Raw genomic sequence first — 25828 nt, forward strand, 5'->3', positions numbered from 1 at the left:
TCCCCGGGTTTAACCCGGGCGTCTTCCTTGTTCCTGGTATAAGCATCGTACCTGCACACACGTCCGTCCACACACACACACACCGCATCCTGATCCAGCCAGCGACTCTGAGCCCCGGCCGGCCATGCAAGGGCAAGGCTCCAGCCCAGTCTTCACTTCTCCTGGACAAGGTAGGAGACACCTCCTCTTGGCACCTCCAGCACAAGGAGCATGTCCCCTCCAGTGCAAGCTGGGAGGGTATCTGCTCTCACCCACAACCAAGGTAGTGGAGGGACATGTCCCCTCCAGTGCAAGATAGGAGGTATCTGCTCTCACCCACAACTAAGGTAGTGGGGGAAACATAGAAACATAGAAAATAGGTGCAGGAGTAGGCCATTCGGCCCTTCGAGCCTGTACGCACCGCCATTCAATACGATCATGGCTGATCATCCAGCTCAGTAACCTGTACCTGCCTTCTCTCCATACCCCCTGATCCCTTTAGCCACAAGGGCCACATCTAACTCCCTCTTAAATATTGCCAATGAACTGGCCTCAACTACCTTCTGTGGCAGAGAATTCCACAGATTCACCACTCTCTGTGTGAAAAAAAACATTCTCATCTCGGTCCTAAAAGACTTCCCCCTTATCCTTAAACTGTGACCCCTGGTTCTGGACTTCCCCAACATCGGGAACAATCTTCCTGCATCTAGCCTCTCCAACCCCTTAAGAATTTTGTAAGTCTCTATAAGATCCCCCCTCAATCTTCTAAATTCCAGCGAGTACAAGCCGAGTCTATCCAGTCTTTCTTCATATGAAAGTCCTGCATCCCAGGGATCAATCTGGTGAACCTTCTCTGTACTCCCTCTATGGACATGTTCTCTCCAGTGCAAGCTGGAGGTATCTGCTCTCACCCACAACCAAGGTAGTGGAGGACATGTCCCCTCCAGTGCAAGATATGGGACATCTGCTCTCACCCCCACAACCAAAGTAGGGACGTGATCCCCCCCTCTCCAGTGGTAGCTGGTGGAGATCTCTCCAAGGTAGCACCTTCTCCCATCTTCTCCAATGCAGGGTAGAGGATGGGAGATCTCCCCCATCTCCTCTTACCCCTAACCAAGGTAGGGGACACAGTAACACAGAAACATGGACAATAGGTGCAGGAGGAGGCCATTCGGCCCTTCAAGCCAGCACCGCCATTCATTGTGATCATGGCTGATCATCCACAATCAGTAACCCGTGCCTGCCTTCTCCCCATATCCCTTGATTCCACTAGCCCTAGAGCTCTATCTAACTCTCTTTTAAATTCATCCTGTGAATTGGCCTCCATTGCCCTCTATGGCAGAGAGTTCCACAGATTCACAACTCTCTGGGTGAAAAAGTTCCTTTCCACCTCAGTTTTAAATGGCCTCCCCTTTATTCTTAGACTGTGGGGGCCCTGGTTCTGGAAATAAATATTGTACCTGTTATTTCTGTCAAAGTGGATGAACTCACTTTGTCTTTTGATGATTTTTTTAATCAAAATCGATCCTTTCGTCTCCTTTCACGTCCAACCCTTGTCACTTACTCCACCCCACCCCACCTGTATCCACCTATCACATGTAGAAACAAGGAACTGCAGGTGCTGGGTTTATACCAAAGTCAGACACAAAGTGCTGGAGTAACTTAGCGGGACAAGGCAAGGCATCTCTAGAGAAAAAGGGTCGGGACCCAAAATGTCACCCATCCTTTTTCTCCAGAGATAGAATTTTTTTTTTTTTTTTAAAGAGAGAGAGAGAGAGAGGAGAGAGTGAGAGAGAGAGAGAGAGAGAGGGAGAGAGAGAGAGAGATGAGAGAGAGAGGAGAGAGAGAGGAGAGAGAGAGAGAGAGAGAGAGAAAAAGGGAGAAAAAGAGAGAAAAAGAGAGAAAAGAGAGAAAAAGAAAATAAACATAGAAACAGAAATAGGTGCAGGAGTAGACCATTCGGCCCTTCAAGTCAGCACTGCCATTCAATATGATCATGACCTGATCATCCAAAATATCAGTACCCCCCCCCCCCCCCCGTCTGCTTTCTCCCCATATCCCTTGATTCCTTTAGCCCCAAGAGCTAAATCTAACTCTCTCTTGAAAACATCCAGTGAATTGGCCTCCACTGCCTTCTGTGGCAGAGAATTCCACAGATTCACAACTCTCTGGGTGAAAACGTTTTTCCTCATCTCAGTCCTAAATGGCCTCCCCCTTAATCTCAAACTGTGACCCCTGGCTGTCTGGACGCTGCCTGACCCCGCTGAGTTACTCCAGCACTTTGTGTTTTGCTCAAGATTCCAGCATCTGCAGTTCCTTGCATCTCACATAATTCCACATTGACCCTGCCCAATCTTATTACCACTTTCCATGTGCTATTACCACTTACATAATGGTGGATTCCACGCATTTTTGTTTACTGATGTCAGGTTAACTGAAGTTCCTTGTTCTGAAGTTCCTTGTTCTGAAGTTCCTTGTTCTCTCTCTTCAGCAGTTGGGTCACATTTGCAACGTTACAATTTGCAGGAAACTTGCTTGGATCTGTGGAACTTTGGATGATTAGAAACATAATTTATACAAATTATAAAAGGACTGGACAAGCTAGATGCAGGAAAAATGTTCCCAATGTTGGGGGAGTCAGAAACCAGGGGGCCACACAGTCTAAGAATAAAGGGGAGGCCATTCAAAACTGAGGTGAGAAGAAACATTTCTACCCAGAGAGTTGTGAATCTGTGGAATTCTCTGCCACAGAGGGCAGTGGAGGCCAATTCACTGGATGGATTTAAAAGAGGGTTAGATCTAGGGGCTAGCGGAATCAAGGGATATGGGGAGCAGGCAGGCACGGGTTACTGATTGTGGATGATCAGCCATGATCACATTGAATGGCGGTGCTGGCTCGAAGGGCCGAATGGCCTCCTCCTGCACCTATTTTCTATGTTTCTATGCTTCTAGATCTTATCTGCTTGGATTGTTTTCTCTGGAACTCTGGAGGTTGACGGGAGGCCTGATAGCGGTATATAAAATTATGAAGAATAATAAACAATAGGTGCAGGAGCAGGCCATTCGGCCCTTCGTGTCAGCACTGCCATTCACCGTGATCATGGCTGATCATTCTCAAACAGTAACCCGTGCCTGCCTTTTCCCCATACCCCCTGACTCCGCTATCTTTAAGAAGGGCATAGATAGGGTAGACAGTCAGAATCTTTTTCCCCAGGGTGGAAATGTCCAAGACTAGAGGACACAGCTTTAAGGTGAGAGGGCCAAAAGGAAATGTGTGGGGAGGAGTTTAGTTTAATTTGGTTTAGAGATACAGCGCGGAAACAGGTCCTTTGGCCCACCGGGTCGGCGCCGCCCAGCGATCCCCGCACACTAACACTATCCTACACCCACTAGGGACAATTTACACTTATACCAAGCCAATTAACCAACAAGCCTGGGTAATCACAAAAAGCTGGAGTAACTCAGCGTGACAGGCAGCATCACGGGAGAGAAGGAATGGGTGACGTTTTGGGTCGAGACCCTTCTTCAGACTGATGTCAGGGGAGAGGACGGGACAAATGTAGAATGTAGTCGGAGACAGGAAGACTGGTGGGAGGAACAGATTTGTAGGTTAATTGGCTTGGGTATAAATGTAAAAATTGTCCCTAGTGGGTGTAGGATAGTGTTAGTGTGCGGGGATCGCTGGTCAGCGCAGACACGGTGGGCCGAAGGGCCTGTTTCCGCGCTGTATCTCTGAACTCTTTGTCTGTGGAACTGATGCGCTACAATGCTGACAACTATATTCTGCACTCTGTATCTTCCCCTTTGCTCTACCTGTTGGACTGGAGTTTGAACTGATTGTATTTATGTACGGTGTTATCTGATCTGTTTGGATAACAAGTAAAACAATGCTTTTCACTCTATCTCTAATACTAAACCTAAACCGAAACTTATGACTGATTCGTAGAATTCACACCCCTAAACACGATTTATCTCGCAATGTGGCATTTATCCCAACCTGCTACAAATTTCATATCATTTTTCTTCTAAAAAGGGAAAGAAATTAAAGGAATGAAATCAGCAATTGAAGCCACTCTGGAGAATAGCCAAGGTCACTGATACACACTTTTCACAGAAAGAACACTTGCAGGATTAAAACGCCAGAAAAAGAGTAATAATGTTTGGCTCCAGAACTTGGACTTTTGGTAAAACATTACACTTACTTTAGAAAGATACAAAAGGCTGAAGTAAATCAGCAGAGAACGTGGATAGGTGACGTTTCATGTTGGGACCTCGCTTCACATCTGAAACGTCACCTATCCATGTTCTCCACAGGTGACAATAGACAATAGGTGCAGGAGGAGGCCATTCGGCCCTTCAAGCCAACACCACCATTCAATGTGATCATGGCTGATCATTCTCAATCAGTACCCCGTTCCTGCCTTCTCCCCATACCCCCTGACTCCTCTATCCTTAAGAGCTCTATCTAGCTCTCTCTTGAAAGCATCCAGAGAATTGGCCTCCACTGCCTTCTGAGGCAGAGAATTCCACAGATTCACAACTCTCTGAGTTTTTCCTCATCTCCGTTCTTAATGGCCTACCCCTTATTCTTAAACTGTGGCCCCTTGTTCTGGACTCCCCCAACATTGGGAACATGTTTCCTGCCTCTAACATGTCTAACCCCTTAATAATCTTAGACGTTTCGATAAGATCCCCTCTCATCCTTCTAAATTCCAGTGTATACAAGCCTAGTCACTCCAGTCTTTCGACATATGATAGACCCGCCATTCCGGGAATTAACCTAGTGAACCTACGCTGCACGCCCTCAATAGCAAGAATATCCTTCCTCAAATTTGGAGACCAAAACTGCACCCAGTACTCCAGGTGCGGTCTCACTAGGGCCCTGTACAACTGCAGAAGGACCTCTTTGCTCCTATACTCAACTCCTCTTGTTATGAAGGCCAACATTCCATTGGCTTTCTTCACTGCCTGCTGTACCTGCATGCTTCCTTTCAGTGACTGATGCACTAGGACACCCAGATCACGTTGTACGTCCCCTGTTCCTAACTTGACACCATTCAGATAAGGGGGAAGGGAGAGATAGATCAGACATGACGGGCCGAATGGCCTAATTCTGCTCCAACCGCATGAACTGATGGACTGCCCTTGTGTCTTCCAGGCAGGGGGCCGCAGGAGGTGTGTTCCTGTCTCCAGTCCGGGCCGGCAATGAGCCCCCACCGTGCCGGCGACAATCGGCAGCTGTACGGCGGTGGTGGCGGCGCCTGGGAGGCCGTGGCCCGCGGTCGTGTGCATCCATCACTGGCGGGGAACGCCGCTGTGGGGGGGTTGGGACCGTGGTCTCCGTGGTCCAGCACCGCCAGCCAACCGTGCCGCCCCGTGACTTGCGCTCCGCCACACGCCACGCCCGGGCGATCGCGCGCCCTCTCCCCTTCGCCGCCGCCACCTCAGTGGGTCCCTCAGCAACCCCAGGAGTCCGACGTCAACGACTTTGCCCCGGTCGGCCGCCCGCAGCGCCATTCATCCCCGGGATTCCCCTGGACGGACTGCCGGGATTCCCACGCGCCCGCGGGAGAGAGCGCAGGGGATTCCCCCCTCGCGAGGGCACGCTCTGACCCGCAGCCGAGCCGCTGCCACCCCACCACGGACCACGGGCGCTCACAGAGCTTCACCGCAAACCCCCTCTCCCACCTCCCCCAGCGCGGTCACCCCTCCCAGCTCCCCAGCCAGGACACCGGCTACCAATCCCAGGACGGCCTTGGCCTGGAGCAGCTCGACCCTCCAGGACCACTGCTCTCCGGGCTGAACCACCTGGAGCCTCCGGGCCCGCTGTGTTCCATGGAACTCCACCTCCGCCCAGCATTCCCCGGCCCTCCAGGACCAGCCCATCGCCCTGCACCTTCTCCTGGTGGACTCCAACACCCACGTCAACCCACTTCACCACCACCGCCTCACCACCTGCCACGTAAGTACGTCTTTCTTTTTTATTAATCACGGTTTGGGAATAAGGCATCGGCCATTTAGAACGGAGATGAGGAAGAACGTTTTCGCCCAGAGAGTTGTGAATCTGTGAAACAAAGTGACTGAGCCGGGACACCACGAGATTCGCAGAGCTATTTGAGGAATAGTCATTCCAAATTTGAGGAAGGACATTCTTGCTATTGAGGGCGTGCAGCGTAGGTTTACTAGGTTAATTCCCGGAATGGCGGGACTGTCATATGTTGAAAGACTGGAGCGACTAGGCTTGTATACACTGGAATTTAGAAGGATGAGAGGAGATCTTATCGAAACGTATAAGATTATTAAGGGGTTGGACACGTTAGAGGCAGGAAACATGTTCCCAATGTTGGGGGAGTCCAGAACAAGGGGCCACAGTTTAAGAATAAGGGGTAGGCCATTTAGAACGGAGATGAGGAAAAACTTTTTCAGTCAGAGAGTTGTGAATCTGTGGAATTCTCTGCCTCAGAAGGCAGTGGAGGCCAATTCTCTGAATGCATTCAAGAGAGAGCTGGATAAAGTTCTTAAGGATAGTGGAGTCAGGGGGTATGGGGAGAAGGCAGGAACGGGGTACTGATTGAGAATGATCAGCCATGATCACATTGAATGGCGGTGCTGGCTCGAAGGGCTGAATGGCCTCCTCCTGCACCTATTGTCTATTGTCTATTGTCGAATCCAAAATATTTATTCAAATATTAAAATGATATATACAATACAATAAAACCAACACAGAACCCACCACCACAATACAAGACAAGACAAACAAGAAACTATTATACAACTATATTCCAATCCCCATCCAGGATGCATGCACTCCCCGCGGTGCCCAGCGGTCCCGGATATCCTCCAGGGTGCCCGTGGACAGCGCGCGGTCCCTCTCTAACACCACCCGGGCACGGACGTAACCCCGGAAAAGGGGCAGGCAGCCGGCTCGGGCAGAGCCCTCTCCCGCCTGGCGCCGTGACTCACGGACGGCCATCTTGGCCAGGCCATCAGTAAATCTTCTGTGTAAGATAGAATAACAAGGCGTATCCTGGACATGGGTGGGGAGGGATTAGACCGGGGGGATAGGATGGAGTCAAGGTACGATGATGAAAGGTCTCAATCTGAAACGTCATCTATTTCTTCTCTCCTGAGATGCTGCCTGACCCGCTGAGTTACTCCAGCACTCTGTGAAACGTCACCTATCCATGTTCTCCACAGATGCTGCCTGACCCGCTGAGTTACTCCAGCTACAGTGTATTTTAGTTTAGTTTAGAGATACAGCGCGGAAACAGGCCCTTCGGCCCAACGTGTCCGCGCCGACCAGCGATCCCCGCACACTAACACTATCCTACACACACTGGGGACAATGCACAATTTTACCGAAGGCAATTAATCTGCAAACCTGCACGTCTTTGGAGTGTGGGAAGAAACCGGAGCGCCCGGAGAAAACCCACGCGGGTCACGGGGAGAAGGTACAAACTCTGGATGGGAGCTGGGTATGTGGCGTTGTGAGGCAGCAACTCTACCGCTGAGCCACCGTGCCGCTGTTTATTCCTATCTCGGCTGAGTTGCAAGCTGCACAAGCGAGATGTAGAAATCATAGACAATAGGTGCAGGAGGAGGCCATTCAGCCCTTCGAGCCAGCACCTCCATTCAATTTGATCATGGCTGATCATCCACAATCAGTAACCAGTGCCTGCCTTCTCCCCATATCCCTTGATTCCACTAGCCCGCAGAGCTCTATCTAACTCTCTCTTAAATTCATCCAGTGAATTGTCCTCCACTGCCCTCTGTGGCAGAGAATTCCACAAATTCACAACTCTCTGGGCGAAAAAGTTTTTTCTCACCTCACTTTTAAACGCCCTCCCCTTTATTCTTAGACTGTGTGTGGCCCCTAGTTCTGGAGTTCCCCCCAAGATTGGGGTTGGATGATCCTGTACTCTGTGCCACAGGGTGGTTACGTGGCCTGATCACACCCTTATCTGCAGGAAACATCCGCAGGGCATTGAGGCCAGTCCGCACGCTGTTGAGTGTGCGCTGGTGGAGGAGAGGAGTCTTGGCGTGCGATGGCAGATGGAGGGCTGGTGGGTGTGAGTCTTGTGGGTAGAGCCGTTACACCAGCACCGCACTCTTCCCCCCACCTCCCCCTCCTGCCACCACGGTTCCTCTCCACCTTAAAGGCCCTGAGAAACCGTCGTCAGTAACGCGGGCCAATTCTCAGCTTCCTGACCTTGCGATCTCCCCACAACTGCCACCCCTCACACCATCCAGTTAGGCCTGCAACACAAACACACAAACAAACAAACAAACAAACAGCAGAAACAAAGGAACCGCAGGTGCTGCTTCACCGAGAAAGGGCACAAAGTGCTGGAGTAACTCCCCTGCCCGATGGGAGAGGGACGAAGAGGGATAGGTTTATCAGTTCGCAAGTGACAGGAGCAGAATTAGGCCCTTCGGCCCATCAAGTCCCATCCTGATTTGAGGAAGGACGTCCTTGCTGTTGAGGCAGTGCAGCGTAGGTTCACCAGGTTAATCCCCGGGATGGTGGGACTGTCATATGAGGAAAGATTGGAAAGATTGGGCTTGTATTCACTGGAGTTTAGAAGGATGAAGGGTCTCTCACAGAGAAATTATGAAAGGACTGGACAAGCTAGATGCAGGAAAAATGTTCCCAATGTTGGGGGAGTCCAGAACCAGGGGCCACAGTCTAAGATTAAAGGGGAGGCCATTTAAAACTGAGGTGAGAGGAAATGTTTTCACTGAGAGAGTTGTGAATTTGTGGAATTCTCTGCCACAGAGGGCAGTGGAGGCCAATTCACTGGATGAATTTAAAAGAGAGTTAGATAGAGCTCTAGGGGCTAGTGGAATCAAGGGATATGGGGAGAAGGCAGGCACGGGTTACTGATTGTGGATGATCAGCCATGATCACAATGAATGGTGGTGCTGGCTTGAAGGGCTGAATGGCCTCCTCCTGCACCTGTTGTTGATGTTTCTATGATCCGTGTGGGTTAATGGCAGGCTTGTTTGTGCCAGCAGGTGGTGGCGGGAGCTGGCAATGGCGACCGTGCCACGACGACACAGATCACCAACCTCTCCCTGGGCATCCCAACGTGACAACGTATCACCATCCACAGGGGCACCAAGGGGTGAACGCCCCCCACCCCCACCGGCTGTGGTACCCACGCGCCGGGCCAGCGGCGGGCAGCTACACGCCAGGACCTCCACAGCCACGGCAACGACAGTGAGTCACTGTTTCACTTGGCCACCTTCAACTGGGCGGCACAGTAGGACCCGACGGGCCGAATGGCCGCTGTGACCGATGATGGCATGTCCGTGCTTGCCTCGGTGGGCCGGGGCGTTGAGGAAACCCGCGGAGACAACGCGCAAACTCCACAGACAGCACGGTAGCGCAGCGGTAGAGTCGTTGCCTCACAGCGCCGGAGACCCAGGTTCCATCCCGACTACGGGTGCTGTCTGTACGGAGTTTGTACGTTCTCCCCGTGACCTGCGTGGGTTTTCTCCGGGTGCTCCAGTTTCCTCCCGCATTCTAAAGACGTACAGGTTTACAGGTTAATTGGCTGGGTATAATTGTGAATTGTCCCTAGTGTGTGGGGTAGTGTTAGTGTGTGGGGATCACTGGTCAGGACGGAGTTTAGTTCCGTTTAGTTTATTGTCACGCGTACCGAGCTACAATGAAAGGTTTTGTTGATGGGCTCAGTGGGTCGAGAGGCCTGGTTCTGCGTTGTATCTCTGAACTAAACTAAAGTCGTCAGAAGAAGAGTCTCGACCCGAAACGTCACCTATCCGTGTTCTCCACAGATGCTGCCTGACCCGCTGAGTTACTCCAGCACTCTGAAACGTCACCTATCCGTGTTCTCCACAGATGCTGCCTGACCCGCTGAGTTACTCCAGCACTCTGTGAAACGTCACCTATCCGTGTTCTCCACAGATGCTGCCTGACCCGCTGAGTTACTCCAGCATTTTGTGTCTTTCTAAACAAAACTTGTGTTCTGCTGGTCCCAGAAGCTGACGTTTTGCACATACAAGCATCTTTGCATTGCTCACGTTATCAGTGATTCGGCTATGAACAACGTTCCACAAAAGTGACCCATTGATTGATGTGCTTTAGTGCCGTGCCAAGGCCAATAGACTTGTGTCCCAGATTCTAAAGTGAATGTATGGCTCTTGAGACTTTAGAGATACAGCGCAGAGACAGGCCCGTTGGCCACTGAGTCCGCGCCGACCAGCGATCCCCGCACACTAACACTATCCTACACCCACTAGGGACAATTTACATTTACCAAGCCAATTAACCTACAAACCTGTACGTCTTTGGAGTGTGGGAGGAAACTGAAGATCTCGGAGAAAACCCACGCAGGTCACGGGGAGAACGTACAAACTCCTTACAGACAGCACCCGTAGTCGGGATGGAAGCCGGGTCCCTGGCACTGTCAGGCAGCAACTCTACCGCTGCGCCTAGGGTTGCCAACTGTCCCGTATTAGCCGGGACATCCCGTATTTTGGGCTAAATTGGTTTGTCCCGTACGGGACCGCCCTTGTCTCGTATTAGGCCCAGGGTGCTGTAGGCCCAGACACTGTAGGCCCGGACACTGTAGGCCCAGGGGCCGCTGTAGGCCCGGACAGTGTAGGCCCGGACACTGCAGGCCCAGACACTGTAGGCCCAGGGGCCGCTGTAGGCCCGGACACTGTAGGCCCGGACACTGTAGGCCCGGACACTGTAGGCCCGGACACTGTAGGCCCGGATACTGTAGGCCCGGACACTGTAGGCCCTGGGGCCGCTGTAGGCCCGGACAGTGTAGGCCCGGAGGCCGCCTAACGGAGGTTGCATAGCAACCTGCCTCCCGGCCCGGGCGACCACCATTGGTGGAGCGGGAGCACGTGGGCGCTGGCTGGGTGAGGTGACGTGGAGCGCGGGGCGGTGACGTCACCTCTTGTCCCTTATTTGGGAGTGAGGAAGTTGGCAACCCTAGTGTTTGGAGGCCAGTGTTTAAAGGCCCTGTTGTGCAGAGCCTGGAACGACGGTTGCTGTGGCCTGGGTGTTGAGAGGATAGACTGGTGTCTGTGGGTTTCAGCCGTCAACCACAGAGGGGATTCAATAAAGCATAAAGTGAGCTGTGGTGGGGGAGAGGAAAGCTGCTCGCTAACTTATCTTCACAGAAATCGTCAGCAATTGTCAACAATTGTCCCATCCCCCTCCCGTCCGGCAGAAGGTACAGAAGCTTGAAAGCACGCACCACCAGACTCAGGAACAGCTTCTTTCCCTCTGTTATCAGGCTTCTGAACGGCCCTTCCATAAGCTAGGGTACTGTCCGATTCACCTCTACCCCATTGCGGACATTGGACTTTGTCTGTGGAACTGATGCGCTACAATGCTGAGAACTATATTCTGCACTCTGTATCTTCCTCTTTGCGCCATCTTTAGTTTAATTTAGAGATACAGCGTGGAAACAGGCCTTTCAGCCCATCGAGTCTATGCCGACCAGCGATCACTGTTCAATATTATTCCACTCTCTCAACCACTTGCGACACACTGGTCAGACCACAGTTGGAGTATTGTGAGCAGTTTTGGACCCCGTATCTGAGGAAGGATGTGCTGGCTCTGGAGAGGGTCCAGAGGAGGTTTACAAGAATGATCCCAGGAATGAGTGGGTTAACATATGATGAGCGTTTGTCAGCACTGGGCCTGTACTCACTGGAGTTTAGAAGAATGAGGGGGAACCTCATTGAAACTTACAGAATAGTGAGCGGCCTGGATAGAGTGGATGTGGGGAGGATGTTTCCACTAGTGGGAGAGTCTAGGACCAGAGGTCACAGCCTCAGAAGGAATAAATGTTCCTTTCGGAAGGAGATGATGAGGAATTTCTTTAGTCAGAGGGTGGTGAATCGGTGGAATTATTGTCACAGTCGGCTGTGGAGGCCAAGTCAGTGGATATTTTAACGGTGGAAATAGACAGAGTTTTGATTAGTACAGGTGTCTGGGGTTATGGGGAGAAGGCAGGAGAATGGGGTTAGGAGGGAGAGATAGATCAGCCATGATTGAATGGCGGAGTAGACTTGATGGGCCGAATGGCTAGTTCTGCTCCTGCAACTTATGGGCTTGTGAAGTAAGAATTTAATTGTTCTGTTTTGGGGCATGGGACAATAAAACATTCTTGACTACACACCCATCAGCCAAAACATTATGACCACTGACAGGCCAAGTGCAACATTGATTGTCTTGTTACAATGGCACCTGTCAAGGGGTGGGATATATTAGGCAGCAAGTGAACAGTCAGCTCTTGAAGTTGATGTGTTGGATGCAGGAGAAATGGGCAGGAGTAAAGACCTGAGCGACTTTGACAAGGGCCAAATTGTTATGGCCAGACGACTGGGTCAGAGCATCTCTGAAACGGCAAGGCTTGTGGGGTGCTCCCGGTCAGCAGTGGTGAGTACCGACCGACAGTGGTCCGAGGAGGGACAAACCACAAACCGGCGACAGACAGGGTGTTGGGCGCCCAAGGCTCATCGATGCGCGAGGGCAACGAAGGCTATCCCGTCTGGTCCGAACCGACAGAAGGTCGACTGTGGCACAAGTCACAGAAAATGTTAATGGTGGTCACGGGAGGAATGTGTCACAATACACAGTGCATCGCACCCTGCTGCGTATGGGGCTGCACACGGAGGACCAACAGTATATTAGGCAGGTGGGCATAATGTTTTGGCTCATCAGGTCATAATGTTTTGGATGATCAAGTCAAGTCAATTTTATTTGTAAAGCACATTTAAAAACAACCCACGTTGACCAAAGTGCTATACATCAGTTCAGGTACTAAGAACGAACATACAATGGCACACAAACATAACAGCACATACATAAACAGTTCACAGCGCCCCCTCAGAGGGCCTCAAACGCTCGGGAGTAGAAATAGGTTTTGAGCCTGGACTTAAAGGAGTCGATGGAGGGGGCAGTTCTGATGGGGAGAGGGATGCTGTTCCACAGTCTAGGTGTATATTACATCATTAAAAAATGGTCCTTCTTTTAGGGAGGATGTGCGTGCTGCCAACGTCAGAGGGATGGGTGTGGAGATAGTCGGCCTTCCCGATGGGCCTGGAGAGCATCCTGCATGGACTGGAGCAACCCGCCCCTCTCCCCCTCAGTGTGGCGTGCGAGACTTCGCCCTCACAGCCTCGCCCGCCCCGGGCAGCCTGAGGACCGTCGATCTCCCCCACGCCTTGCGTAAGTCAAGTGTCTCACCGCTCCGCCCCGTACAGTCGGAGAGAGTCAGAGAATTGTGGACGCAGCCCAGACCATCACACAAACCAACCTCCCTTCCACTGACTCCATCTACACCTCATGCTGCCTCGGCAAGGCCAGCAGCCCAGACCATCACACAAACCAACCTCCCTCCACCGACTCCATCTACACCTCACGCTGCCTCGACAAGGCCAGCAGCCCAGACCATCACACAAACCAACCTCCCTCCACCGACTCCATCTACACCTCACGCTGCCTCGGCAAGGCCAGCAGCCCAGACCATCACACAAACCAACCTCCCTTCCACTGACTTCATCTACACTTCCATCTCCATCTACACCTCACGCTGCCTCGGCAAGGCCAGCAGCACAATCAAGAACAGATCAAAGCAGGCAATGATCATGGGAATGCCATGCCTTCAACATCTATCTACAGTGCATTCAGAAAGTATTCGTGCACCTTCACTTTTTCCACATTTTGTTACGTTACAGCCTTATTTTAAAATGGATTAAATTCTTTTTTTTTTTAATCATCAATCTACACACAATACCCCATGATAAAAAAGCGAAAACAGGTGTTTAGAAATTTTTGCAGAGTAATTAAAAATAAATAACTGAAATATCACATTTACATAAGTATTCAGACCCTTTACTCAGTACATTGTTGAGGCATCTTTGGCAGCGATTACAGCATCGTGTTCTTGGGTATGATGCTACAAGCTTGGCACACCTGTATTTGGGTCATTTCTCCCATTCTTCTCTGCAGATCCTCTCAAGCTCTGTCGGGTTGGATGGGGGGCGTCGATGCACAGCTATTTTCAGGTCCCTCCAGAGTTGTTCGATCGGGTTCAAGTCCGGGCTCTGCCTGGGCCACTCAAGGACATTCACAAACTTGTCACGAAGCCACTCCTGCGTTGTCTTGGCTGTGCTTAGGGTCGTTGTCCTGTTGGAACGTGAACCTCCGCCCCAGTCTGAGGTCCAGAACGCTCTGGAGCAGGTTTTCATCAAGGATCTCTCTGTACTTTGCTCCGTTCATCTCTCCCTCGATCCTGACTAGTCTCCCAGTTCCTGCCGCTGAAAAATATCCCCACAGCATGATGCTGCCACCACCATGCTTCACCGTAGGTATGGTATTGGCCAGGTGATGAACGGTGCCACTTGGCATTCAGGCCAAAGAGTTCAATCTTGGTTTCATCAGACCAGAGAATCTTGTTTCTCATGGTCTGAGAGTCCTTTAGGTGCCTTTTGGCAAACTCCAAGCGGGCTGTCATGTGCCTTTAACTGAGGACTGGCTTCCCTCTGGCCACTCTACCATAAAGGCCTGATTGGTGGAGTGCTGCAGATATAGTTGTCCTTCTGGAAGGTTCTCCCATCTTCACAGAGGAACTCTGGAGCTCTGTCTGAGTGACCATCGGGTTCTTGGTCACCTCCCTGACCAAGGCCCTTCTTCCCCAATTGCTCAGTTTGGCCGGGCGGCCAGCTCTATGAAGAGTCCTGGTGGTTCCAAAGTTCTTCCATTTAAGAATGACGGAGGCCACTGTGCTCTTCGGGAACTGCAAAGCTGCAGAAATTGTTTTATACCCTTCCCCAGATCTGTGTCTCGGCACAATCCTGTCTCGGAGGTCTACGGACAATTCCTTCGTCTTCATGGCTTGGTTTTAGCTCTGACATGCACTGTCAACTGTGGGACCTTATATAGACAGGTGTGTGCCTTTCCAAATCATGTCCAATCAATTTAATTTACCACTGGTGGACTCCAATCAAGTTGTAGAAACATCTCAAGGATAATCAATGGAAACAGGATGAACATAAACTCAATTTTGAGTGTCACAGCAAAGGGTCTGAATACTTATGTAAATGTGATATTTCAGTTATTTCTTTTTAATTACTTTGCAAAAATTTCTAAACACCTGTTTTCACTTTTTCATTCTGGGGTATTGTGTGTAGATTGATGATTAAAAAAAAAGAATTTAATCCATTTTAAAATAAGGCTGTAACGTAACAAAATGTGGGAAAGGTGAAGGTGTCTGAATACTTTCTGAATGCACTGTAGATAATAAAACTCTTGTTTGTTTGTTCCTGAACAACAGCAAAAACAGCACACGATAGCGCGACAGTTTTAGGCCCACCTTACTCACCATCGTATTTTGTTTCATTGAAATCGGTGTTGTCTTTTTTAAGTTATTCACATTTTAAAGTTTAAATCTATCTCCTAGGGAGGGAGGGGGAGGGGGAGGGAGAGAGGGGGAGGAGGGAGGGGGGAGGAGGGAGGGATTTTAGGGAGGGTGGTGGGAGTGAGGAGGGTGGGATTGGCAGGTGGGGGGAGGAGGGAGGGAGGGAGGGAGAGAGGGGGAGGAGGGAGGGAGGGAGGGAGAGAGGGGGAGGAGGGAGGGATTTTAGGGAGGGTGGTGGGAGTGAGGAGGGTGGGATTGGCAGGTGGGGGGAGGAGGGAGGGAGGGAGGGAGAGAGGGGGGAGAAAGGGGGTTGAGGGCGATGGAGTGGGGGGGAGGGGAGGGGGTGATGGGAGGGTGCTGCACAAATGCAGGTGAGGTTTGGGCCCAACGGGTCCACTTGGTCTAGTAGAAACATGAAAATATAGGAAATAGGTGCAGGAGGAGGCCATTCGGCCCTTTGAGCTAGCACCGCCATTCATTGTGATCATGGCTGATCATCCACAATCAGTAACCCGTGCCTGCCTACTCCCCATACCCCTTGATTCCGCTAGCCCCTGGAGCTCTATCTAACTCTCTTTTGAAAGCATCCAGTGAATCAGCCTCCACTGCCCTCTGTGGCAGAGAATTCCACAGATTCACAACTCTCTGGGTGAAAAAGTTTTTTTCCTCATCTCTGTTCTAAATGGCCTCCCCTTTATTCTTGGACTGTGGCGCCTGGTTCTGGATTTCCCCCAACATCGAGAACATGTTTCCTGCCTCTAGCGTGTCAAATCCCTTAAAAAAAATTATATTTTTCGATAAGATCCACCACTCTCATCCTTCTAAATCCCAGTGAAGACAAGCCCAGTCGCTCCATTCTTTCATCACATGGCAGTCCCGCCATCCTGGTTTACTACGCTACACTTCAAAATGGAGGCGTACAAGCAGGAACATTAATCAGGAGGACAGTGAGACTAGTCACAGCCTTGTTAAATCTTCTCCTCGCCCTGTCCGTGTTGCCGAGGGGTTGACGTGCGTGTTTCCTTCCACTAGGGAAGGTGTTTGTCACCTACTCCTTGGATACTGCCACCGACATCTGCTTCTTTGTCAACTTCCTGCGTGCCAACGGCTTTCACACAGCAGTAAGTACTTTACTCAATTCCTTGACTTTCAGCGGAACAGTGTAAGTTCGTAGGTTTGTAAGTGGCAGGAGCAGAATTAGGCCATTCGGCCCATCGAGTCCACTCCGCCATTCAATCCTGGCTGTTCTATCTCTCCCTCCCAACCCCATTCTCCTGCCCTCTCCCAGTATTAGCCGGGACATCCCGTATTTTGGGCTAAATTGGTTTGTCCCGTACGGGACCGCCCTTGTCCTGTATTAGGCCCTAGGGGGTGATGTAGGCCCGGACACTGTAAGCCCGGACACTGTAGGCCCGGACAGTGTAGGCCCGGACAGTGTAGGCCCGGCCACTGTAGGCCCGGACACTGTAAGCCCGGACACTGTAAGCCCGGACACTGTAGGCCCGGACACTGTAGGCCTGGACAGTGTAGGCCCGGACACTGTAGGCCCGGACACTGTAGGCCTGGACAGTGTAGGCCCGGACACTGTAGGCCCGGACAGTGTAGGCCCGGACAGTGTAGGCCCGGACACTGTAGGCCCGGACACTGTAGGCCCGGGCACTGTAGGCCCGCACACTGGAGGCCCGGGCACCGCCTAACGGAGGTTGCGTAGCAATCTGCCTACCAGCCCGGGCGGCCGCCATTGGTGGAGGGGGAGCACGTGGCCACTGGCTGGGTGAGGTGACGTGACCTTGTCCCTTATTTGGGAGTGAGGAAGTCGGCAACCCTAGTTGGCATACATTTGAGGGCTCAAATGAATTCAGAGATTTTTTTGCACAGGTCAAGGGTTGTCACCCACCACCCTCACCTTTGGCCACCCTGTGCGTAGGGGAGAGGGTGGGGGGGGCGAGGATGTCCTGGTTGGGTTGCTCCTGGGCCTGGCCAAGCTGGCCGTCCGTGAGTCACGGCGCCAGGCAGAAGAGGGCTCTGCCCGAGCCGGCTGCCTGCCCCTTTTTCGGGTTTACCTCCGTGCCCGGGTGGGGTTAGAGATGGACCACGTGCTGTCCACGGGCACCCTGGGGGATTTCCGGACCGCTGGGCACCGCGGGGGGTGAATGCATCCTGGATGGGGAAATATTTAGTCATAGAGTCATAGAGTGATACAGTGTGGAAACAGGCCCTTCAGCCAACTCGCCCACACCGGCCAACAATGTCCCAGCTACCCTGTACCCACCTGCCTGCGCTTGGTCACATCCCTCCAAACCTGTCCTATCCATGTACCTGTCCAACTGTTTCTTAAATGATGGGATAGTCCCAGCCTCAACTACCTCCTCTGGCAGCTTGTTCCATACACCCACCACCCTCTGTGTGGAAAGGTTACCCCTCGGATTCCTATTGAATCTTTTCCCCTTCACCTTGAACCTATGTCCTCTGGTCCTCGATTCCCCTACTCTGGGCAAGAGGACTCTGTGCATCTACCCGATCTATTCCTCTCATGATATTGTATATTAGTTGTTAATATTCAGTATATAAGAATATTTATTTTACTGGTATTATGGAGCTGGGGTTGTTTTTATCCTTTTCCATTTGTAAATTAGTGATTCAATTTATTTTTCGTTAAAAAAAAAGTCAGAGGTGTGGGACTACCCAGCAGCCCCCTTCAAAGAGCCCGCCTCACTCACCTGCATCTGGTTGTCCAACAGATCGACATCTTTGAGGACACAATGCGTGGAATGGACACCATCAAGTGGATGGAAGGATATCTGACAAATGTAAGCACAAGGATGTGTGGAGATTCAACACAGAACATCAAGCAGTACAGAGCATAGACACAGAGTGCTGGAGTAACTCAGCAGGTCAGGCAGCATCTGTGGAGAACATGGATAGGTGACGTTTCACAGAGTGCTGGAGTAACTCAGCGGGTCAGGCAGCATCTCTGGAGAACATGGATAGGTGACGTTTCGGGTCGAGACCCTTCTTCAGGACTGAGAGTCAGGGGAGAGGGGAACGAGAGATATAGACGGCTCTTAGACAAATGAATGGAAGATATGCGGAAAGCAACGACAATAAATGCAGTTTAATGTAGATAAGTGTGAGGTTATTCACTTTGGAAGTAAGAATAGAAAGGCAGATTATTATCTGAATGGTGTCAAGTTAGGAGGAGGGGGGAGTTCAACGAGATCTGGGTGTCCTAGTGCATCAGTCAATGAAAGGAAGCATGCAGGTTCAGCAGGCAGTGAAGAAAGCCAATGGAATGTTGGCCTTCGTAACAAGAGGAGTTGAGTATAGGAGCAAAGAGGTCCTTCTACAGTTGTACCGGGCCCTGGTGAGACCGCACTGGAGTACTGTGTGCAGTTTTGGTCTCCAAATTTGAGGAAGGATATTCTTGCTATGGAGGGCGTGCAGCGTAGGTCACTAGATTAATTCCCGGAAATGGCGGGACTGTCGTATGTTGAAAGGCTGGAGCGATTGGGCTTGTATACACTGGAATTTAGAAGGATGAGGGGGGATCTTATTGAAACATATAAGATAATTAGGGGATTGGACACATTAGAGGCAGATAACATGTTCCAATGTTGGGGGAGTCCAGAACAAGGGGCCACAGTTTGAGAATAAGGGGTAGGCCATTTAGAAACGGAGATGAGGAAGAACTTTTTCAGTCAGAGGGTGGTGAAGGTGTGGAATTCTCTGCCTCAGAAGGCAGTGGAGGCCAGTTCGTTGGATGCTTTCAAGAGAGAGCTGGATAGAGCTCTTAAGGATAGCGGAGTGAGGGGGGTATGGGGAGAAGGCAGGAACGGGGGTAACTGATTGATAGTGATCAGCCATGATCGCATTGAATGGCGGTGCTGGCTCGAAGGGCTGAATGGCCTACTCCTGCACCTATTGTCTATTGTCTATTGTCTATAATAAAGGGAAATGTGGAGCCCACAATGGTCCATTGTTGGCTGTGGGATAGATGATAGCTTTGAAGAGAGAGCTAGATCGAGCTCTTAAGGATAACGGAGTCAGGGGGTATGGGGAGAAGGCAGGAACGGGATACTGATTGAGAATGATCATCAGCCATGATCACAATGAATGGCGGTGCTGGCTCGAAGGGCCGAATGGCCTCTCCCGGCACCTATTTTTCTAAGTTTCTATGTTTTCGATGAAAGGCAGACTTTACACTTGCGTGCTAAAGGCAGACAAAGGGTTGGTGTGGCCTTCACCCCTCCCAGTAATGTGTGACCACTGGCCTAGTGCCAGAGGCTGCCGACAAGCAAGCCCTGGTCAAACTGAAAGATGGAGTGCGGAGGCCATGGTTAGGGTGTGACTGCCGGGCCCTTACCGCAGCGGAGAGTGGTCGGGGCTGCCGGAGGCAGTGTTTCACTTTTTATCTTACAAACTCTGTGAATTAAAAAAAAAGACTAGACCAAGTGGCCCCTTTGTGCCCAAACCTCTCCTGCATTGGTGCAGCACCCTCGTCCTCCCCCACCTCCCCTCCCCCCCACTTCCCTCATCCTCCCTCCACCCCCCCTCCCTCCCACCCTCACTCCCTCTCTCCCTCCCTCCCTAGGGTGGCACGGTGGCGCAGCGGTAGAGTTGCTGCTTACAGCGAATGCAGCGCCGGAGACCCGGGTTCCATCCCGACTACGGGCGCCGTCTGTACGGAGTTTGTACGTTCTCCCCGTGACCTGCGTGGGTTTTCTCGAGATCTTCGGTTTCCTCCCGCACTCCAAAGACGTACATGTTTGTAGGTTAATTGGCTGGGTAAATGTCAACATTGTCCCTAGTGGGTGTAGGATAGTGTTAGTGTGCGGGGATCACTGGGCGGTGCAGGCTCCGCACTGTATCTCAAAACCCCTCCCTCCCCCCCTCCCTCCCTAGGAGATAGATATCAACTTTAAAATGTGATTAACTTTTAAAATATAGCACCGATTTCAATGAAACTTCTTCCATTAGCACCAAAGGGACAACAGGGAGTCCCCCATACCCCCTGACTCCGCTATCCTTAATGAATAAGATTAATCTCTAACAATAATTGTTTAACGCGTTACTTTATGTGATGATGTCTGGTCACGTGTGTGACATTCTGGTTCACTTTCCACAGAATGGAATCCAACATGTCCCATCTACACCAGTCCCACCTGCCCGCATTTAGTCCACTCCCTCCAATCGTATCTTATCCATGCACCTGTCCAAATATCTTTTAAATGTTGTTATTTACTTATTCACTGTTTGCCAATAGCGAGCATATTTTAGTTGCCCGCGTCGTTGGCCTGTGCAAGATCCTTTACAGTGCGTGTGTCATGCAGCATGTCACAGCTCAGGAGATGTTCCATAGTCTGGAGGCCCCATCCCACTCACAGTCTGCCGCATCTTCTGTGTATCCCCACTTCAGCATGTTTGATGTGCTCCTCCCCACGCCTGTCCACAGTCTGTTGAGACTGCGCCAGGTTATCCACGGTTGGTCAGAACCTGGCGGGAGTTTCTCAGAAGGGGTCGATTGCCATGTGAGTCTTCCGGAGATTCTTCTAGCCTCTCTTCCCAGAGTTTGATCCTTCTGGACGACGCTCCTGCAGTCCAGGCGATGGACAGGAGAGAGGAAACTTCTGCGTGATTTCAAACGAAATCATCTGCCAACATTTCGTCACCTACAACGGGACCCCACCACTGATCATACCTTCCCATCCCCTCCCCTTTCTGTGTCCCGCAGAGACCGTTCCCTCCGCAACTCCCTGGTCCACTCGGTCCCTTTCCACCCAAAACCACCTAACCCCAGGCACTTTCCCCTGCAACCGCAGGAGATGCAACACCTGTCCCTTTACCTCCCCCCTCAACTCCATCCAAGGACCCAAACAGTCTTTCCAGGTGAGACAAAGGTTCACCTGCACCTCCTCCAACCTCATCTATTGCATCTGCTGCTCTAGATGTCAACTTCTTTACGTCGACGAAACCAAACGCAGGCTCGGCGATCACTTCGCTCAGCACCTGCGCTCGGTCCGCGTTAACCAATCTGATCTCCCGGTGGTTGAGCATCTTCAACTCCCCCTCCCACTCCCTGTCTGACCTTTCTGTCATGGGCCTCCTCCAGTGCCATAGTGAGGCCCACCGGAAATTGGAGGAACAGCACCTCATATTTCGCCTGGGCAGCTTGCAGCCCAGTGGTATGAACATTGACTCTCCAACTTTAGATAGTTCCTCTGTCCCTCTCTTCCCCTCCCCCTTCCCAGATCTCCCTCTATCTTCCTGTCTCCACCTATATCCTTCCTTTGTCCCGCCCCCCTGACATCAGTCTGAAGAAGGGTCTCGACCCGAAACGTCACCCCATTTCCTTCTCTCCCTGAGATGCTGCCTGACCTGCTGAGTTACTCCAGCATTTTGTGAATAGGTAGCAAAGGGCGGTCTTTCACCCTCCGATTGTCTGAGGCAATTATTTTTGACTGGTTGCAGCTCTGATTCACAGGAGGTGCAATGCCAGAGAGTAGGCAGATGTTGTCAGTCTTGGTGGTTTCCTGCATGAACTGATGCATGAAATGTGGTTGCAGCCTCTGTCTCAACTGCCTGCTCTAGCAGCTCGGTCCATACACCCATGTGTGGCTTATTCCAGGCATCCCACCATTTGGGGCAGGTACTCTAACCACGTTTAACAGACACCTGGACAGGTTTAGAGGGAAATGGGCCAAATGCAGGCAGGTGGGACAGGCGTAGATGGAGCATTGTGGGTGAGCTTACAACATAGAACAGTCCAGAACAGTCCTCCAGTCTGCAGAAGGGTCTCGACCCGAAACGTCACCCATTCCTTCTCTCCAGAGATGCTGCCTGACCCATTGAGTTACTCCAGCACATTGTGTCTACGGTTTAAACCAGCGGTCTGCAGTTCCTAACCACACAGCTCCATAGTTTAGTTTAGTTTAGTTTAGTTTTAGAAATCAGAGCATAAACCAAGTCTACACCGCCAGCGATCCCCCGCACACTAACACTGTCCTGCACACACTAGGGACAATTTACAAATCTACTGAATCTAATTACCTGCAAACCTGTGCGTCTTTAGTTTAGGGTGGAACAGTAGAGGCTGGTTTTAAACCACGATAGACACAAAAAGCTGGAGTAACTCAACGGGACAGGCAGCATCTTGACACCCTCCTCAGAGAAGGACACCCTTCTCCAGAGATGCTGCCTCACCCGCTGAATTACTCAGCTTTTTATGTCTGTCTTAATCTAGTTTATTATTGACATGTGTGCCAAGCTACAGTGAAAAGCTTTTAGTCGCATGCTAACCAGACAAAGAAAAGTCTCTACGTGATTACAATCGAGCCGTCCACAGCACACTGATACAGGAGAAGAGAGAGAGAGAGAGAGAGAGAGAGAGAGAGAGAGAGAGAGAGAGAGAGAGAGAGAGAGAGAGATGAGAGAGAGAGAGAGAGAGAGAGAGAGAGAGAGAGAGAGAGAGAGAGAGAGAGAGAGAGAGAGAGAGAGAGAGAGAGAGAGAGAGAGAGAGAGGAGAGAGAGAGCCATGTTATTCTTGCAGCAGCGCAATGCAATATGTAAACATAGTACACTGTAAACAATATAATAAATGTAAGAAAAGTTCAGTGTGTACACACAGATACACACACACACACACACACACACACACACATACACACACACACACACACACACACACACACACACATACACACACACACACACACACATACACACACACACACATACACACACACACACATACACACACATACACACACATACACACACACATACACACACACACATATATAAATATACACACACACACACACACATATATAAAGATAGGGTCCTAGAGTGATACAGTGTGGAAACAGGCCCTTCGGCCCAACTCGCCCAAATCGGCCAACATGTCCAGCTACCCTAGTCCCCACTTGCCTGCGCTTGGTCCATATCCCTCCAAACCCGTCCTATCCATGCACACGTCCAACTGTTTCTTAAACGATGGGATAGTCCCAGCCTCAACTACCTCCTCTGGCAGCCTGTTCCATACACCCACCACCCTCTGTGTGGAAAAGTTACCGCTCAGATTCTGATTATACCTTGTTCCCTTCACCTTCAACCTACATATATTTCTTTAGTCAGAGGGAGGTGAATCTGTGGAAGTCTTTGCCACAGACGGCTGTGGAGGCCAAGTCAGCGGATATTTTTTAAGGCAGAGATAGACAGATTCTTGATTAGTGCGGGTGTCAGGGTTATGGGGAGAGGCAGGAGAATGGGGTTAGGAGGGAGAGATAGACCGGCCATGATTGAATGGCAAGAGTAGACTTGATGGGCCGAATGGCCCAATTCTGCTCCTATCACTTATGACCTTATGACATGACCTATATACACAAACAAACGCACGCGCAAATACGTACGACATTTAGTGCAAGGTAAAGTCTGATTAACGAAAACTCGGAGTCTCCAATGAGGTACAGTGCCCTCCATAATGTTGGGTCAAAGACCAACATTTATTTATTTGCCTCAGTACTCCAAAAGTTGAGATTTGTAATAGTGCAGATTTTAATAAAGGGCATTTTTATACATTTTGGTTTCACCATGTAGAAATTACAGCTGTGTTTATACATAGTCCCCTCCATTTCAGGGCACCATAATGTTTGGGACACATGGCTTCACAGGTATTTTTAATTGGCTCAGGTGTGTTTAATTGCCTCCTTAATGCAGTATAAGAGAGATCTCAGCACCTAGTCTTTCTCCAGTCTTTCCATCACCTTTGGAAACATTTATTGCTGTTTATCAACATGAGGACCAAAGTTGTGCCAATGAAAGTCACAGAAGCCGTTATGAGACCAAGAAACGGCAGGCTCACCAAAATCAACTGTTGGAACATCATTAGGAAGAAAGAGAGCACTGGTGAGCTCACTAATCACAAAGGGACTGGCAGGCCAAGGAAGACCTCAACAGCTGATGACAGAAGAATTCTCTCTGTGATAAAGAAAAATCCCCCAAATCGCCGAGATATCAGCGTGGTCTCCACTCGTGTAGACGTTGAAGGAAGTGTCAGTCCGCACGCTGGATCTTCTCAGTCATTCAAGGAATTACATGAATCAAATCTCCATTCTTACCGCTGTTGGTGATCTCAGTGGCTTCCTGTTGTTGCTTGCAGAGAGAAGTGATGATCGTGATTTGCCATCAGTCCGAAGTACAAGCAGGATATCGAGGGAGGTGGACTGGAGCAACTGAAAGACGAACACAGCTTACACACCAGATACATCCACAGAATGGTGAGAACTCACGGAGCCTGACCCTGTTCCATCCCCCCACCCCACCCACACATCACCCCCCAACCCACACCTCATCTCCACCCCCCCCACCCTACACTAACCACCCCCACCCTACACTAACCACCCCACCCTACACTAACTACCCAGCCCCACACCACACCCCATCCCCACAACCCCCCCCACTCCACTCCCCATCCCACAACCCCCCCCCACTCCACTCCCCCCACTCCACTCCCCCCACTCCACTCCCCTCCCACCTCCCCCCTCGCCCCACTCCACTCCCCCCACTCCACTCCCCCACTCCACTCCCCCCACTCCACTCCCCCCACTCACTCCCCCACTCCACCCCCCCACTCCACTCCCCCACTCCACCCCCCCACTCCACCCCCCCACTCCACTCCCCTCCCCCACTCCACTCCCCTCCCCCACTCCCCTCCCCCACTCCACTCCCCCCCACTCCACTCCCCCCACTCCACTCCCCCCACTCCACTCCCCCCCCACTCCACTCCCCCACTCCACTCCCCCAGTCCACTCCCCCCACTCCACTCCCCCACTCCACCCCCCACTCCACTCCCCCCACTCCACTCCCCCCACTCCACCCCCCCCACCTCCACTCCCCCCACTCCACTCCCCCCACTCCACTCCCCCCCACTCCACTCCCCCCACTCCACTCCCCAGTCCACTCCCCCCACTCCACTCCCCCCACTCCACCCCCCCCTCCCATTCCCCCCACTCCACTCCCCCCACTCCACTCCCCCCACTCCACTCCCTCCCCCCACTCCACCCCCCCACTCCACTCCCCACTCCACCCCCCCACTCCACTCCCCCCACTCCACCCCCCATCCACTCCCCCCACTCCACTCCCCCCACTCCACCTCCCCCCACTCCACCCCCCCCACTCACTCCCCCACTCCACTCCCCCCACCTCACTCCCCCCACTCCCCCCACTCCACTCCCCCCACTCCACTCCCCAGTCCACTCCCCCCACTCCACTCCCCCCACTCCACTCCCCCCACGTCCACTCCCCCCACTCCACTCCCCCCACTCCACTCCCCAGTCCACTCCCCCCACTCCACTCCCCAGTCCACTCCCCCACTCCACTCCCCCCACTCCACTCCCCCCACTCCACTCCCCACTCCCCCCACTCCACTCCCCCACTCCACTCCC

General features: G+C 51.6%; 1 protein-coding gene across 1 annotated transcript in view; it reads left to right on the top strand.

The window, feature by feature from the left end:
• Positions 1 to 124: 124 nt before the first annotated feature.
• traf3ip2a (TRAF3 interacting protein 2a) overlaps positions 125 to 25828 on the top strand; it is a 31147-nt gene continuing 5443 nt past the window's right edge. Inside the window, 8 exon segments of the mRNA XM_078400078.1 lie at positions 125 to 170; positions 5138 to 5941; positions 8977 to 9199; positions 13002 to 13195; positions 16419 to 16507; positions 18128 to 18196; positions 24544 to 24564; positions 24566 to 24661. Coding sequence (XP_078256204.1) covers positions 125 to 170; positions 5138 to 5941; positions 8977 to 9199; positions 13002 to 13195; positions 16419 to 16507; positions 18128 to 18196; positions 24544 to 24564; positions 24566 to 24661 — 1542 coding nt within the window.

This window comes from Rhinoraja longicauda, chromosome 5 (genome assembly GCF_053455715.1).
Source record: "Rhinoraja longicauda isolate Sanriku21f chromosome 5, sRhiLon1.1, whole genome shotgun sequence".
Lineage (NCBI taxonomy): Eukaryota > Metazoa > Chordata > Chondrichthyes > Rajiformes > Arhynchobatidae > Rhinoraja > Rhinoraja longicauda.